The sequence below is a fragment of the Apostichopus japonicus genome, chromosome 15 (assembly GCF_037975245.1).
Source record: "Apostichopus japonicus isolate 1M-3 chromosome 15, ASM3797524v1, whole genome shotgun sequence".
In the NCBI taxonomy this organism is placed as follows: domain Eukaryota; kingdom Metazoa; phylum Echinodermata; class Holothuroidea; order Aspidochirotida; family Stichopodidae; genus Apostichopus; species Apostichopus japonicus.
The window spans coordinates 22380588-22398761 of NC_092575.1; the positions used below are offsets into that span (position 1 = coordinate 22380588).

Consider the following 18174-nt stretch of genomic DNA (forward strand, 5'->3'; position numbering starts at 1 on the left):
GCTAGTTTTCAAAAAGTACATTCCTGGAGTTCTTTACTCTCCAAATTGTCCTCAGACACTTTTAAGGAACCACCAAGATGACTGAATGTCCCAGGGAGGAAAATTTCCTCGAAGGTTATAATAAAAACAGAAGTTTGACCAAAGGTGACCATATTTGAATATCTAGCATATTTGGGGCCAATACAGCATACCTTTAAGTATTTCATGAACATACAGGATAATTTTAAGAGATTTGTCTGGTGCTCACTTGTACCAGGACAACCTGACCAACCTCGTAACCTTGTCTAAATGAAAATGTAGATGAAATGGTTGAGCATATGAACGAGTGCTTAAACTCTACAGGCCGTGAAAGTCAGTCCTGATATGGACAAACAACACTTCACATTCTTGGCTCTTCTTGGATATGGCCAATTTTGTCAAAAAAATAGTGTCATAACTGTCGTTAAAATTTGTTTGAAGATCCCAGCAGTTTTTAATTTGTATGTATCATACAATAACATACTGTACCTAACTTTGCATTTGAAGGTAACTTGCTGTGAAATTCCTTGGTAAACCAAGTCTCATTATAAAGCATTTAATGTCATCATAATTCAAAACGTGTCATAATGTGTGTCATTTATGGTTGGCCTAGATGCCCTGTTGGATTTAGGCTGCAATAGAGTAAGTTACCATACAATACGTCCAGATTTAGGCTGGAGTAGAGTTACAACATACAATATGTCCAGATTTAGGCTGCAATAGAGTTACCATACAATACATCCAGATTTAGGCTGGAGTAGAGTTACCACATACAATATGTCCAGATTTCCCATGAATGTCCTCCGTTTTTTCTTTCATGAGCATAAGTGTGGACTTACAATCAGTGGCGGAGCTAGGGGTATTGGTCAGGAGGGGCGAGAATGGTCTGTAGGGGCGCTTTCGACACTATATAAGCGGAGGGCCACCACAGGTTGGTGCGTAGCATACAGAAATTTTTTGAGTTAAGATACTCCCTAGATCACTGGAAATGACCCTTTCCGGGCCTAGCTAAATTTGCAGATAAATGAAGAATAAATAGGTGTCATCGCCAAATTACGAATTATAAATTTATCGCCAAAAAAGATGAGAGCGCAATAAAAAAAGTCAATAATCGCGAATAAGTAAAGAGTGGTAAAGAGCTGAATGATAATATTTAAGTAGTAGCCTTCCACCAAAGACATTTGGTAATTCAGTGCACTGCCCTCCATCTAGGGTTACAATGTTTCTTGCCTTGAAAAAGAAGAACAATGCTTCCCTTCCTCTCTGAGGAAAATTTGGGATTTTAGCCAATCTAGCTGGTGGGGCTCATATTAGCTAATGCATCTGAATGTATGTACCAAAAAAAGCCATATGGGTGCCTAACTTAGCCATGTATCATTTACCACTGTGCAAGCATGTTAATGTAGGAGGCTAGGCTTACACTTACATTTCACTAGGCCTATAAAAGGCTATATACAGTATGACCTTTTTCATTTTTCATATTAAGTTTTAGCTGTATTGAACTTGTATTTGTAGATCCTCTAGTCCAGGCACGTAATTATCCACAGGGCCCAACCTCTGGATGTGTCCACAAGGTTAATGTCAATTACCATGTCAACTTGCCGGCCACAAATTTTGTACAATGTAGGCTAGCCTAGGACTATGTACTTTCTAAATCAGGTTTCACCACAAAGGGTAGGTCGAATCTCTCAACTTACACCTATCTCCTTCCCTTCCACAAGACGCAACGGCTTGTCTCAATTTCTTTAGATAAAATATGGTTACTGAAAGTCTAATGCTGCTTGTTAGGCCCATGGTTAAGCCTATGGTTACTGAAAGTCTAATGCTGCTTGTTATGACTATAAGACTAGCCCATGACATATGACTAGCCTAACGTTAGCTATGCTGTAGTACTGTACATTGCTGTGGACAACGCAAATGCGATTCCGATTTTAGGATACGAAGGAATACATTATTTACTTCCACAAGGCAAGACGTGTACACTGTTCTATTATATGTTCTTCTTTGGTGCCATGTTCTTCATTACATGATGATATGAATGGACATCCTTGCAGCAATGCAGTTCTCCAAAGAGTCCTCCAATTGAACTCTCCCGCCATTTAATCTACTACCAATGTCGTAGAATAGGTACCACCTATGAAATAGAATAGTCCATAGAACTATTTTTTTTTTTGGTTCTATGGAATAGTCTGATCTGTACTAGCCTAACTGAAATAATTCCATCTCGCAGCTTTGTTTACATAGAGCATGTACAACGTGGTTGCTTCCGATGTTGTATGGAAAGACGTGGGACAGGAGACACCTTGGGGCAGTGACGAACACATGGGTCCAGCAAACTTTTCAACACTACTCATCGTAATGAACACATGCATGTCAAGTGTCCTAGTTGGTCTAAATTCGGGGAGCTCCTAATTGAACCCTTTTGGGTACAAACGGTAAAACTCAAGACGTGCTTTACATCTCCAACGGATAACAATTACCTAGGGAGTGGTGTACTGCAAGAAGGCTAATAATAGTTTTTCTTCACCAGTCCTTGGAATACATTAAAAATGCCTCAACAAATAGCTGTACCCAAATCTGTGATACAGAGAAAATATGGCAAGCAAAAATTTGATGTTTTTTTCTTTTATTTCCCTCCAATCACTGGAGCACAACAATTAAGCAAATCACACAGATTTAAAGAGAAAAAAAAAATACAAAATGAGGAGAAAAAAAAATGTTTCAAGCTTCCCACTTGAAGCTCATCAGTATTGCTCCCACATATTAGTGTGCTGCTATTTATAAGACGTTTCTGAAAGTGGTTTTCTGAACACCCGAATCATAGAAAAAGTTGAGACTCATACAAACAGGTGTTCTGGGATTAGCAGAACAAGAGGTGCTATATTTCCATATTTGACCCATTTTATGTTTTGAAGTTGCAACACATATATTTGGAAGCAATACAGATGGCAATGACATTTTCACATGCAGTAAAAAAAATGTACATATGAAGAAGACATGAAAATGGCTTAGCATGGCTTTTAGCCAGTTTACCCAAAGTGATTAACAGTGTATATAATCACAAATCTATTGAATTATGTATCCTTAATTAATATATCACTTATGAAGATTATTAGCTACTTATCCTATGGGAATTGGGGTGGGGGGGTGATGGGGGTGGGGTTGAGTCCCTCTTGCTACATTCATATGATTTATCAAACAATGCCTTAGGTCTTACGGCCAATACCACAGCTGCAAGAACATTGGAAAATTGAAAACATAATATCCCACTTTTACTCCACCAAAATTCCATCTATTTGGATGAAATTAGGTCAAGGGTTAAAAATGATGCAATACCAACCTACATTAAAATTTGTAGGACAATAAATTTTCTGTACTGAATAATAAATTAAAACCATTCACAAAATACCTTTGAGAAGCAGTCAAGGTGTTGAAACTACATAAATCCCTCAGTCAGATTGAGGCAATATAGTTAATACAGGGGAATGTTATTTGACTTGGTCAGAAGGTTACAATATGTCTGTTTGTATGTATTTTAGATCCTCCTGCAAGCAGGAACTCGCAAAGAAGCCTCATTGGCTTATCAAAGCCCCAAGCTGATCGAAGTCAGTCTCTTAGATTCATATTTAACGTCCATGATTATGAATTGTCAGCAACTCTGTAACTGGACGACATACATTAATCTTGGAGTGACTCCAACTGGGGACCTTATGATTGGAAGGCACCGACATTAACCACTGAGCTAACACTCCATAATGGTTACCTTAGTTACAAACTAACACAAAATACAGCTCTAAGCAATTGCCAGTGATTTTTTTTTCTCTCCATGAGACGTCTTGTTACATTGTAAAGGATAACAGTTTCTGTAACAGTTATTTTTAACTGTACTTCGTAAACACTGTATCAAAAGCCAACTGACAATGCAGCTGTCTTTTATAGACATTTTTGTATACTTGAAATGGAAACTGGGTGAGTGTTACTTGAAGTGAAAACTGGTGAGTTTTACTTAAAATGGAAACTGGGTGAGTTTTACTTGAAATGGAAACTGGTTGAGTTTTTAAAACAAATAACAGCGGTGAGGTGCCAAACAGTCATGGAACAACACATTCTACTTTAAATGCTAAGATCACTCCTGGTAGTAGAAATTTGATTGGTTCTGCATAATCTATGGCAAAGCAGAATATTCTTTTAACTTAAACCCCCGAGGCAAAAGACGTTTAGGGCTAAGCGACATCTACACATCACAGACATATTACACTAGGCTTCAAAAGACTTCCAACTGGTATTTCTTCTCCTCATCGCACCTCAACCCTTCAGGGACGATAAGCCCGCTCTCATGATCTCATCGACTAGGAGCAGGTTACTGGCTATTACAGTACTGAAAGGAAGAAAAGAGAGAGACAAATTATACATCTGATTGACAAAAGATCATCATAATAATAATATAAGAATTTGTAATGCGCTGTTATCCAGTTAAAAAGAACTGCTCAGAAGCGCTGCAGGAGCAAAGTACCCAAAATGGACACAACAGTTATCAAACAAATGGATACGCATTCATGAATAAGAACGTCTTGAGTTCTTTCTGGAAAGTTGACACACGCTGGATTGTTTTCAGATGTAAGGGGAGACTGTTCCAGAGCTGTGGAGCTCATCTAGCAAAGCAACGTTCCCCATAGGTGGAAGTGCTAATAGTAGGAACAGATAGCATATGTTGTATGCTTGAACAAAGCACCCTGCTAGGTCTGTATTCTTGGAGAAGCTCTTGTAGGTAAACTGGGGCTAAACTATTCCTTGCTTTGAACACAAGGACAAGAATATCATAACCAAATAATAGAAACTAAAGGTGTTAGGACTTGTTCCACATAAATCAACTTTCAGGTTCGTGAAAAATGGCTTATTTTTGGCCTTGCTCGTTGACATTTCAAATGATTTGTACGTCACAGTACAATATCAATGATAGTCACAATTATTACACCTGTCATAAATCCTTACCATTCATTTTTACCTACAGGGAATGTCTCTCTAGTAGAAACACTACACACCATTCTTGTAGGTAAAACCTGCTTGAGTAGTCTTCATAATTGCCTTTGTGAATGTCATACCATTAAAGGGACAAAATCTACTCACCTGGAATGCAGGATTTGCCTTTTGACACAATAGTTGTCCCAGATACCCTCATCAGCAGCTACTATCGCTTCTCCTATTGAAAACAGAGCAATACGTAGGTCAAGTAAAGACATTGAAGGTTATAACACATCATTCCCATTTGGATGAACGTCCACAAGAATTTAAAAAAACAATACATGGGATAGACAATTGTAGCACATGATGGATCAAATGGCATATATCAGATGGGAAAACCGTCAGTTGTTACCAGATGTAAAAATATTTTAGTGTGCTAATTGATATCACTTCACATTGTCAAAAATTGGTCAACTACCATTTCAAAACAATCCACATGAATTTTACGATTGCGACTGTGCGGTTCAGTTCATAATGTATCAGATGATGTGATTCAAATATGAGTACTGGTCAAATTTGTAGATAATGTGACCCGCCCAAGGAAGACACTTGCTGTTTTGATTCAAATTTTGGGTGATTTTATCCGACTTGAATTCATATTTGAATCCATATCATCATGAAGACAAGTGACTTGCACTAAAGGGTCTTTTAGTGTAAACCAAATAGATATTTACCCAATCGTCATATCTTGCCCACAATACAGAACGCAATTATCCAGAAATTATTTTAAAGTTACCACACTGCAATCTTTATTCAAACAGAAGCACTTAAAACTTTCTTGTAGACTATTTCTTACTTAATTAAAGCCTTTAACCCCCCTTTATTAACCTTTTCCTTTTCTTATTTTTATGCTAATGTTTATATATTATTATATTAGCCTTAGTGTTTGATACTCCTGTTTATAAATATTTTTTAATATATTAAATTCATAAATAATTAAATAAAATGAAATGACTTCCAAATGACACCATCACCCACATTTTCTCAATGAAACAAAGGAAATATACCACAGACAGTGCAGACAAACCATATATCAAGAAGAACCCTAGATATAATTAATACCAGAACAGACAGAACCTACAATAAAATTTACCTGTGGATATATCTACTCCTACTGGTTGACCAGATTCTCTGTACTCCTCCTGTAGTTTGACAATGGTCTCCTGAGGATCCAACCCAGAGTTAGCTGCCAACACCTTTGGAATGACCAATAACGCCTGCGCAAAGGCCTCGATCCCTAATCTGGCTCGACCTTTGACCGTGTCCTTGTAAGTCATGAGGGCATCGTGGATGGCAACCTCCAAAGCACCGGCACCTGGCACCACAGAACCTAACAGAGGTTAAACATTTTAGAAACAAGAGACACTTTCATTACTATGGAAGGAGAAAAGTTCAAAGTTCAAAGGTCGAGAAATGATATAATGTAACTTGACACTACTCTTTATTCAGATTCAATCAGTTATTGTCAGATTAAGTAAACAGATACACCATTTCAAAATTGTTCATTCAAGGGTAGTACAATAATATCTACTTACCATTTGAAAGGCCAGTTTTGACTGATATAATGCACTACTGTCCTATTTCAAAAGGACATCAAAAGTAGTTTCCTATATTCTCACTTGATATAAATTACTAGTCTGTCATGTCCTCAATTTTGACAGCATGAATCTAAATTTACATATGTCTTCCCTTCTAGATCTTCACCAAACCGTAGTTACTCCTTAAGGTAGACAACTAATGTCTTCTTCATGACAACATCCATCCTCTGAAAGCTACATTCATCTTATCAGATCCTCTACTCTACCTGTTAAATCTCGAAGTGTTATTTCATTTCTATGTTTGAAACACAAATGTTCTAAGAAATATCTTTTATAATAGATATCTTTAATAATAATAATAAGTCGCCACAAGTAAGAAGTTGCAAATAATGATATTAACAAGCCACAGAGTAACAAGCAAATAATAAGTCGCCACAAGTTCCTCACCATCATCGATGGCGTTCTTGACCGCTCTCAATCCGTCGTGTATGGCATCTTTAATCTGAGCTAAGGTGTGCTTGTTGGGTCCCTTGACTAAGATGGTCACCGACAGAGGGTTCTTACATTCCTCCACAAAGGTGTACTTATCTTCTCCCTGCAACAGCCGACAAAAATGAAGTGTTTTATTATGAGTTTGAAATTTAACCATGGACCATTCATAAAATACACCATTTGACTGACAATGAGAAATTTTCTAGTAAAATTTACCCAGTACTTTAAGAAACAGGCACTTTCCACCACTGCGACTGTATTCAATCTTTTGTACAATGCTGTTTTATTGTCAAACCTCCAATAAAAATGGCAATTTGTAGCAACTAAATTACTTCAATATTGTTGCAACACATCAGCACACATCTGATAAGGGTTTTCAGTAGTAAATTAGAGAACTTGCAATGTGTCCAATTAAAAGCACTGAATTCTGAGTTAGCCTAAAAACACAGAGAACTAACAGAGGCTTTCCCATGGTAGCAATGTGTACCTACATACTACATATATTAAGATCTTCAGAACATACAAACCAGTCCCTATTGGCAGGATGGATGTCAAAGAATGCACTTTATAGACCAATTTTAGTGGTAAAGAGAAACAAAGAAATGTGTCTTATTTGGAAATACTGAATTCCGAGCTAACCTGAAAAGACACAGAACTAACAGAGGAACAGACTCTCCCATGGTAGCAATAAAAAAAACACTAGTCCTGTCACAAACAAAAACAGATGAGAAACTTTCCTCTCATTTCATTGAAACATAAAGAGAAAACTGTTAAAAGTTGCCTATCTACTGAAAGCTCCTGTGTAGTATGTAAACATCTCAAAGAATGTTCAAAAATTTACTAAACAAAATCCAAACTTACTAATACATGTTCGTAGACTTGCCCAGCCTCTCCTAAACAATCAGGTGTTAAATCCTCCACAGAATTCATGGCATGGCCACCACAGGCCAAAGCTAACCTGGAAACACGAAAAGAAATAAAAAACGGAAAAATGAAACTAATCAGCAGATGACGAGTCCACAACCCACTCCAGAGATCATTGATATATGCAATATATAAACTATGCATTCAATGCTATTCATGTGCAGTACTCCTACAAACTCAAACGTGCATCCTTTTTATTCTTCATACTCATTTATATTGTATTTTATTCTGCAGTTTTACTACATATTTTGTGTCATATATCTTTTAATTTACTGTTACATAGCGTTTTAGAGCACTTTTTGTGGATTTTACGCTTTATAAAATAAATTATTATTATTATTATTATATGTAACAAGAAGAACCTTTGTCCATAAAGTCTACAACATCACCATCATTCAAGTTATTCCAATGCAACAGTCCCACATAACTGATATCATACCATAATTTTGTGCATTCCAATATCTTCAAAACAAGAAATCAGGCTAAGGATAGCTTCGATCAGACAAAACATGCATTACCTCATACCTTTTTTATCCCTATCTCTGTGTGACCTACGTCTCTTTACGATAAACAAAATAATCCCTTTCGTTAGCTCCGTCTTCACACAATATCACCATATTATTATTTTCATCATACATGACAGCATGGTGCAAACTGTATTTGTATTTCAAATCACCCAACACACTAATTTAGCACTACATTGCATAGTGCAGTTATATGCAAATGACACACAGAGAGCTTAGAAACAAAGTATGAGTTATGAATGGTCCAGTCCTTTTTCCAGTCCTATAGTTCACTAAATTACTTTGAAAGTTATTGACAAGTTTTAAGACTTTCTAGTATATTTGAGGACAACACTGATGATTTTTGATGTCAGATTTTCTTTCCCTCTTTCTTACCTCTCCATGTTTCGCCTCTTTGCTCTCCTGAGTGCGACGATGCCCTCTTTAGCCAACATATCTAGAGAAAGTGGATCTACACCCTGAAATGGAAAGGCAAACATGAAATATGAATCGATCAACAATTAAAGGTTGGAGATAAAGAATAGTAGAAACTCATTTTAACCACCTTTATCCTCTGCAAAGTCATTTTTTATGACACCATGCAATTTACCTGTGCGAAAATGCAGCTTAAAATCGTTCATCAAAGTACAGGCATGTGCATTCATGAAACATAATGAAAGATTTAGTTAAATGTGGAAAGTATCTGAAATTTTCATTAAAATAAAAACTCAACCAAAAGTGAGATTCTAAAATATCATCAAATAGCTGGATTAAGCCAAATTATGACTGGAAAAGATATCCATCATATCTCCTTTGAGAGGTGGGTAAAAAAAAAAAAAATTGGGTAAACCAAACCAAAATGGCAATGCACAACATGACTATGCAAAGCAGGAAATATGAATAACATGCAAGAATACATTGTCATCAATTGTCAATTTAAAAGATGTTTTACACAGACTCATGGAATCCATTCTGTAGCTATATAGGGCCATGGTACCAAAGCAACTTGTGCTATTATTTTTTTCTTGTTGCTTCATGTATCAGGAACAGGGCAATCACTACTAACTAACCTTCTGGTTTATGACAACAAAGCCTTTGTCGCTATCACCACAGACTTTTCTCTTCAGTTCGATAACTTTCTTGACCTTCTCGTCTGTGAATTTTCTTTCGGCTGCCACCAGTTTCTCCCTCTCCTCCGCTGATTTGTAAAAGAAGCCAGCATTTACCTCACTGTCGGTGAGAAAGAAGATGCAAAGGAGGATGGGAATGTTATTAGCAAACTGAAGTCCGCCACTAAGCAGACCTCAAAAATACTTGAAGAAACACTGGTGCACAATGATGCCCTACTTTGCTGTCATGCAACTGTAAACTGAATGAGCTTGAGGGAATGAAAATCTTAATTTGTATATAACAAATTTGGTGCTCATTTGTTACTAGCCTTCACCTGTTCCCTTTATCAATGGTCCTTAATACTAGTGACTTCTCAAGATTATGTTTAAGGGTTCTGAGTTCTGGCCCATTTCAAGATTTGTTTAGGAGTCCTACAAGATGAAACGGTTTCTCTGGCCAAATGTTTCAGCAGTTTTATCAGGCATCTCAAACAAATACTGATTTAACAAAAGTCAGCAATTTCAAGAACAGAGAAATTCTTATTGTTATGATTATTTCAAATGGATACAATGTAAGGTGAGCTACTAAAGCGACCAAAGACAAAAGACAAAACAATACAACAGCAGTGTAGAAAGATCAAAGAGAAAGTCTCACGCAATTTTTCTAATGTATCAATGTCCACAGGTAGCAATGAAGTAGACTAGTTGGGGACATTTTGCCTTACCTCTTTTCATATTCCATGGAGACGTTACAGGTCAGAATGTATGCATCCTTGACATGCTTCTTCATGTCAGGGTGCCTGGCACCGTGGTCCAACACCAGTCCTTTAATCAGCTGTGTATCTGTATCACTGCGGTGTTGCATTTGCATGATTTCAACCATATGTAAATCAATTGATTCACTCGTCTTATGTATAGCTAAAACAGCATCCACCACAACCTGAGGGGTAAAAGGGCAAATATATCGTCCTTAAATTGATACATTTTCAAGTCTGCGACTATGTCAATACAAAATCATCAAAACACAGTGCAGATGTTCAGACGTTTCTATGACAACCACTTCCATACACCACGTAACATCACCTGTGAAAGCAACTGGGTGCATTTCCACTGTACTATTTTCCTCCAAAATGTGGGCACACTAAATTGTTGCAATAATGAAATGAAATAAATGATGCATAACATTCGGAAAGTCTGTGTCTAACAGATTGATGAAAATGTTGTAGCCTTCTATATAGTAGGATACATCCAAAAATTGTTGCTTTTAAAAAGGGTTTTTGTTGTCATTGGTTAGGGAAGGCAAAGAAGCAAATCAAAATCAATTTTATAATGTTACTGATATATAACCTATAATTGTACATACTAGTTGTTGTTTGTCTTCAGCAAACCAACAATTTGCAGATGGAGCTGTTTGAAAATGTTTCTTGTTCAGTTGCAATTGTAAATCCTTATGTATAGACACTTTCATACCCATGCTTCTATAGGAAACATATTTTCCACACACATTCTCTGTAGTTTAATATTAGCTCACCTCTGTGAGAAGATCTGCCAATTCTGCATGGACCTTAGTTCTCAAAGATGTCTTGGCAACACTTATCAAGGCATCTCTGTCCATCTCCCTGGTAACTTTGATCTTTTCCAACGTCTCAAGAGCCTTCACTTTTGCAAGTTCGAACCCTTCTGTGACAATTCGAGGATGGAGTCCCTGAAAGGAGTAGAAAAGAGGAAATAAAACATGACATAAGAGGTTAATATTGCAAGACATGAGTAACCTTGTAAATATTGGAAGACATGAGTACCTAGGGAATAAGTTAGTGAGCAAGTTTCCAGAAGCAGTTCTGCAGGCTCAGACTCTTGTATTGTATAAATTACTACATGGTTCCTGTGTTAAAAGACTACTATACGTCTTAACACTTGCATAGCAATTCTTGCATAGCATTTTTGCAATGCGATACTACATAAATTATTCACTACACTGGATGTATTGCACAAGTTAAAACATAACTTACACATAATGCCTCGTTTAGTTCAGTTTTTCTGAACACTCGATCGAAAAGAGACGGCTTGGGATAAGCCGTTGTTCATCCACAATCATCACATGGGTAGGGTTTCAAGTTAAGCTTCTGTTGGTTTCATAACCCTTGCGGAATACTAAACAAAACTTAACTATTACTTCATCATGCTGGTTTCCCAATGAGTTTACACAGCCAACACTTCCTTGAACTGACCTTTGACAAACTAGACGAACAATACTTTTCACTTCTTAATTTATATTCTGAAGTTTCCCTTTTTCATAAACTTTGTTAGAAATATTTACTGGGAAGGAGGGAAACCGAAACTTACCTCTGAGACATAGAGGTCGGCTTGCTTTAGGAGTTCTCCGATAATGAGCACATTAGATGTAGTTCCATCTCCTGTGATATCATCTTGAGCTGTGGCGACTTTTGCGATCAATGATGCAGTGGGATGTTGAATTTGCTGTTGGAAGAAGGTTTTTTTTGTAAAAGATTGAGGTATTTGTCAACAAAGCAAAATGTGGACTTTATGTCTCAAGTTTATAAAACAGTTGCAGAAAAATTTAGAAAACTTGGATGCTGTTTACGTTAAAAAAGTTTATTTATACTCAAAGCTAATGTTACACAAAGATGTTGCAAGAAAAATATTCAAAATGCAATTTTTAAGGAACTTTGTAATAGTAAAGGAAAATGAGAACATCTCTTGATGATGTCAATTTGGTATCAAAGTTAACGACATACATTGAAAAGGTTAGTTTGTTATAATGGCAATGTTCACCGACAACAAATGAGAATCACACAAAGTTTATGGCAATCAACTGCAACTATGAAACAACACTTCAAAACTTTAAAGTGTTAATGTGCATTGTAAAGTTTGTAGCCATTTCAGAATAATACAGCAATTTGGGATTCACTGTATGGGTCTATTTCTAATAAAAATAACATCATGCCAATGGCTTCCAAACATTCAACATGCACAGAACCTTATACTTTGGCTACTAGTCTTATTGTGTGAAATTGGGGTTCATGACACTGTAGCCTGTACTTTGGAGATATAAATCATGTGTACTGAATGGTGCTACACAGAAGGTACATCATTCATATTGTAATCTTACCATTTCATGGAGCAGTATATTTCCATCTTTTGTTAGTTTTATGTCACCACTTCCAGACACTAACCTGAGTAGAAAGGGAAATAAATCATCTCAAATACAAGAAAAACTGATTTTGTTCATATCTTCATCATAAATATTCTTAAGTTTGGTCATTATAAACAGTAAACATGTTACTTCTTTCCATAACAATTACCATCCGGTGTAGCCTAGGGCTGGTCTACTCTAACTAGGTTGTATTGTGTACTATGAAAACATTGAGTTGTCATGTTGAGGCAGGTCTGCTTAGATTTTCCTTTATAAGCTATTCTGCTACACAAAGAAAGTATGTCCTGGTTAGTCAACTAAGTCTCATTTTTGCATGCTATGATTCTCCTAGTCCAAGTTTGTGCTCGTTTATCGTAATGACGAAGGCTAGGCCTTACACTGCAGCCGCCGTTTTAACATATCATTACCAAACACACCGTACCGTACGTAAATGCTCAACAGTAATACTGTGGTGTACATACAATGGGTAACGTTAGTTCATCGTGAGGTTCACAACTTACATTTTAATCGTTCCTTTAGGCCCTAAATTTGTTTTAAGAACATCTTGAAGTCCTCTAGCTGCATTAATGTTGATCTGGAGAGCCTGAGCTGCTCTAGCTATTTCAGCCTTGGGATTTAACGCTTTGATTGCCGACATTTTCTATGGTTATACTCCTTCGCAACGCTGTTTGTCAATGATCGATTCGCATGTGCACACATGAGGCAGTTAAATTAATAACTTACATCTGATAGTGCTCAATGATCACAGCATTCGAGAGTCTAAAAATACGTAATAACCTATTAGTTCCAACTATATCATATTCAAAATTTCTAAAATTAAGCCGAAGCTTTCTGAAAGTACAAATTGTTGAAGCTCCGAAATCATTTTTTCGAAATTTTCAATATAGGAATAACTATTATCATTTTAAAGCATTGGAAAAAGAACAAAGCTCTAGAAGCTTCGCAGGGTGTATAACACTAAAACTTTACCTTAATACTAATCAACCCACTCAGGGCGTTCCCTGATCGTAGTAATATGAAGGAAGCATTCCACCTTTTCATTTTTGCGTCGCCTTAGCATCCGCGAAATGTTCAGAAAACTCATATATCAGTGTACTAAAGAATGATGAAAGCTCTCCTTCTCTTAATCAGTTAAGAAGTTAATTTCATTTAGCTAACTTATATAGGAATTCAGGATTTTAGCTACATGATTGCGATATTTCTTAAGTTTTATAGGTGGGCACAACTGCTGCAGAATCTCGGAATGTCTCACAATGCGTTAACTCCCCGATGCTACGCTTTCTTATTTCTTCTGCTTCTTCTTATTGTTTTTATATAAACCTATTTCAGCGGTTTGGAGCATAGACAGGCGCGTATCCAGGGGGGCGTTGGGGGCGCGCGCCCCCCGGGTAAGGAAAAGAGGAGAGAAAAAAAGAGAAGAAAAAAGGGAAAAAGAGGGAGAAAAAAGAAAAGGAGGAGAGGAAGGAAGGGAAAAGAAAAAGAAGAAAGAGAGAAAAAGGAGGAAGTAGAAGATAAACGCCAAGACCTCGGGAAGAGAAAGAGGAACAGTCATAATTACAGCGCTGATCCCTATTATATACACAGGGTAGCCAGTGACAGATCGAAGATTACAGAGGTGACGTGCGCCTCACCCTACCCCTTACACCGACAACTCCATTTTTATAGCTCATACCAGCATGCTGGTGTGAGCTATTGTTACAGTGCGGCGTCTATCATTCTATCACTCTATCCGTCAACAATTGGTAAAACCGCTCCCACTCACACAGTATTTAATGGAATTTCATGAAACTTGGACACAAGGACCATTGGGTATAGGGCCATCAGAGATGGTCCGAAATTTGGGGTCAATGGTCACCTGTGGGCCGTAATAGGCCATTTTGTGGAAATACGCAAAATGCTTCTTCTCCTACAGATTCCATGGTACAATGTTGAGGGTTTGTCACAATAGTACTATGGAAGTTTTACCTTCAGGAAGTTCATGAATTTGAGATCAAAGATCGCCCTATATTTTCAAATTGCTCCTGTTCGTACAGTGTATGGCCAGTTATAATGAAACTTGGTCACAACGTTCCTCGGGATGAGGGTTATGAGGGGTGTTCGGAAAATTGAGGTCAAATGTCATTTAGGGGGTCATCAGGGGTCATTCTTTGTAATATTTTCAAATATCTCAATCTCCTCAAGATTTTGATGGATCATATTCAAAGTTGAACTGATGATTGTTGGATTGTGTATGAATAAGATGATGCCTAATAATTTTTGGTCAAAAGTTAATTAATTACAATTAATCCCCATTGTTTAAAAAATTCTGAGCCTTCACCTTTTGCCAAAGCTCCTTTAATTTGTCTGCCAGTCTCTGCAGTGTTTGTTTACATTTGTGGTTAAGCTCTGCAGAGGCTGTTAGTGGAATTAAAGCAGGACTGGGAGTTGTTATTAACTGTTGAACTGTAAGCATGAGAGCCCTATAGCCAATCAGCACTTGCCGATTCTTAGAAGTCTTTGAGCCTGAGGTATGTAGGCAGCCAGCCAAAATTTTGGCAAGGAGTGCTTCAGTATGGAACGCGAAAAGGGCAACCATATTTCGTTGTCTAAACTAAGTTTGTTGCAGTCTAAACTAAAGTTGTTGCTGCTGTTTTACCACGTTGTTGCTCAAACTCACGTTGTTCATTTTAACTTCCGTTGTCTAAACATACGTCGTTGTCTAAACTTACGTTGTTGCTATCGGCGCTGTTCAAAATTGCTCAACCGCGTAATGTAAACCAGAATGCAAAATGCATTGAGGTTTCGATGACTTCAGTACACTAGAAAGGTGTTAGTATAAGCAGAACTAGCTGTTACTATAGAAATGGCCCGAACCACCATTTTGATACATTAAATAGACACAGGTCAGTCTACTGTACGTGGCTATACACACCTGCACCAAAAACAATAGGGGTCTTGGAGGTCCAAGTCCATTTGGAGTCACCAAACGCAAACTTGTGGAAACCTTGTTTTATAAGCTACTGTATCTCCCACAGCCAGCCTATCAGATAACATGTGCGTTAGTACAACTCATACGAATAGGAGGCTGCACGGTAAACAACTTTTAAAATGTTATAATGTTATACTAATAGGCTATGCATATACGCTGTGAATGTCGGAAATCAAGTACAACGTCGAGTGTCTAGACAAAGTACCAGCATAAAAATACTGCACTTTGAAACTGATTTCATTGAGCCCCTCCAACAATGTGTAGAGATAATCTGGGAATGTCGGTAATCAAGTAAAACGAGTGTCGAGACAAAATGCCAGCATAAAATACTGTACTTAAAATTGAATTATTGAACCATTACATGATGTCTGGATATGTTGTGAATGTAGGCAATCTAGTAAAACGAATGACAGTAATATTACTAAAGACAAATGTTTTCGTCCCGATCGAACACCAATTGCGTTTATTATGTGACCTATACTTTTACTAGTGTTTATAGTTGAGAAGATGCGATCTTATCACTGCCTGTACTTTGTGAATGCTCTACACAATATATATATGGCGGATGCCATCCAGTGCCCTAGCTTCGCTGTTTTACAAGGGCGGCCGTCCGACCTTCATTTCGCCTGCCCTGCCACTCTTTCCTCCTCTCCAACTCCGTATATAGTACCTCGATGCTTTGACCTGCAGCGATTTCACCAGCTATACCCCAACTCTTCAAATATCCCCGCAAATGTAGTGTGCATATCTCGCTAAATTCCACGCAATTTGTATTAGGCCTGTTCAAACTTCGGAGTTTCAACTGCACATGCGCATATCCTGTAAATTTGTGGAGAAAAGATCATATCACCTTACCATGCATAACATGTTAGCGGGTTTTTTGGTCTAAAATTCTTAACAATGCTGAGCGAGGTTTGTGTATATTCCATTTACAACACAATCCCTTTCGCAAATCGAAACTCCGAACTGGATTGGTGTTACGAATGAACTTGCTTGGCGGGTTTAGTAAACTAGTTCTGTGAGCCATATTGCCTACGTACTTCAATACTGTGCCCCTCTTGTTACTCACGAAGCGCAGACCACATCCAACCATAGAGCAACTGATCCAACATTTACCCTGGATGCTTTTCAGTATTTGGAAACAACCAACTCCACGAAAATTATAGTATTTAAATTAAATAACATTTTTACGCAATGTCGAAACTTCAATGACTACTTTTGACGATGTATGACTGCAGTAGTTTATGCACACGAATTAGTGTTGCACCAGAATCATGACTTGAAGCACGTAGTCAAAGGGACCGCAAAACTTTACGCAAGTTTGCAACGAAGAAATAACTGTGGTATAAATGCACATTTTACATTATCAACTCTCAAAAGGGAGAGAACATAGCATACTGTGAGATTTAAAGTCCTTTTCAGTATCAGAGATGTTGTGGTAGCTTCCCGCAAAATTCATAGTTTGTCTCAACTCATAACTTTCTGTGATAAAACAATTATTCAAATATGACATTAACAATATAAATGTAAATAACGTCCTCGGAGTTGTATCAACTATCATGTAAATATCGTTAACAACGTGATTTTGTTCGACAAATCAGGTTGTTAAGGATATTTACATGGCTGTTGCTACAAATCCGGCATGACATTAACGATTACCCCCCCCCCCCCCCTTTCGCGTTACATAGTTAAACCATCGTACTTTGCGTTCATTGAGCACTGAAGATGCAAGCATGTTTGCAGACAATGGGTAAGGGACTATTAACCAAACAAATCTCGGGAAATTTGAGAAAACATCATTGGCTGTATTTAGCATGAAAATCTCTGTAATAGATATGTTGTTAGCACTGCACGGAAGTAACTTGCGGTTGATTGTTATAATTTTTTTGAAAAGAAAGAATGATATTCGTTCACAATGTGTTCACAACGGAACTTTAGATAGCAACGAAAGTGTAGACATCAACGTGAGTTTAGACATCAACCGTAAGTTAACTTAGCAACGAAAGTTTTAGACATCAACGTGAGTTTAGACATCAACCGTAAGTTAACTTAGCAACGAAAGTTTTAGACATCAACGTGAGTTTAGACATCAACCGTAAGGTTTATAAATCAACGTGAGTTTAGACATAAGGCGCGTTTTAGTCGTCAACGTGACTTTAGACATCAACGTAAGTTTAGACATCAACGAACAACAGCAACATGGTAAACTAGCAGCAACAGCTTTAGTTTAGACAGCAATAAAATTAGTTTAGGCAACGAAACAAACTTAGTTTAGGCAACGAAATACGGTTGCACTTTTCGCGTTCCATACTTCAGGTCTGCTCAGGTACAGGGGAGAAAGTTTAATAGGGTAGGTCAGTGGTATTGTTTGAGAGAGTGGGTAAAACAGGATTTAAAGGGGGGAAATAGGAATTATAGCCATTGG

The 18174-nt window shown here is 37.4% G+C and overlaps 2 protein-coding genes across 2 annotated transcripts in view; both read right to left on the reverse strand.

The window, feature by feature from the left end:
• Positions 1 to 2290, reverse strand: part of LOC139980751 (SET and MYND domain-containing protein 4-like) — a 20938-nt gene extending 18648 nt beyond the window's left edge. Inside the window, exon 1 of the mRNA XM_071992653.1 lies at positions 1978 to 2290. Within this exon, the coding sequence (XP_071848754.1) occupies positions 1978 to 2117 (140 nt within the window). The 5' untranslated portion in view covers positions 2118 to 2290. The remainder of the gene's footprint in view (positions 1 to 1977) is intronic.
• On the reverse strand, positions 2214 to 13487 carry LOC139980752 (T-complex protein 1 subunit zeta-like). Its single transcript, XM_071992654.1, has 12 exons — positions 13282 to 13487; positions 12737 to 12800; positions 11950 to 12084; positions 11138 to 11311; positions 10332 to 10546; positions 9568 to 9727; positions 8894 to 8976; positions 7932 to 8028; positions 7026 to 7173; positions 6134 to 6370; positions 5146 to 5218; positions 2214 to 4396 (listed from the first exon to the last, which is right to left on the reverse strand). Exons 1-12 carry the CDS (start codon positions 13416 to 13418, stop codon positions 4324 to 4326), a joined length of 1596 nt encoding a protein of 531 aa, XP_071848755.1. The 5' UTR covers positions 13419 to 13487; the 3' UTR covers positions 2214 to 4323.
• Positions 13488 to 18174: the final 4687 nt, after the last annotated feature.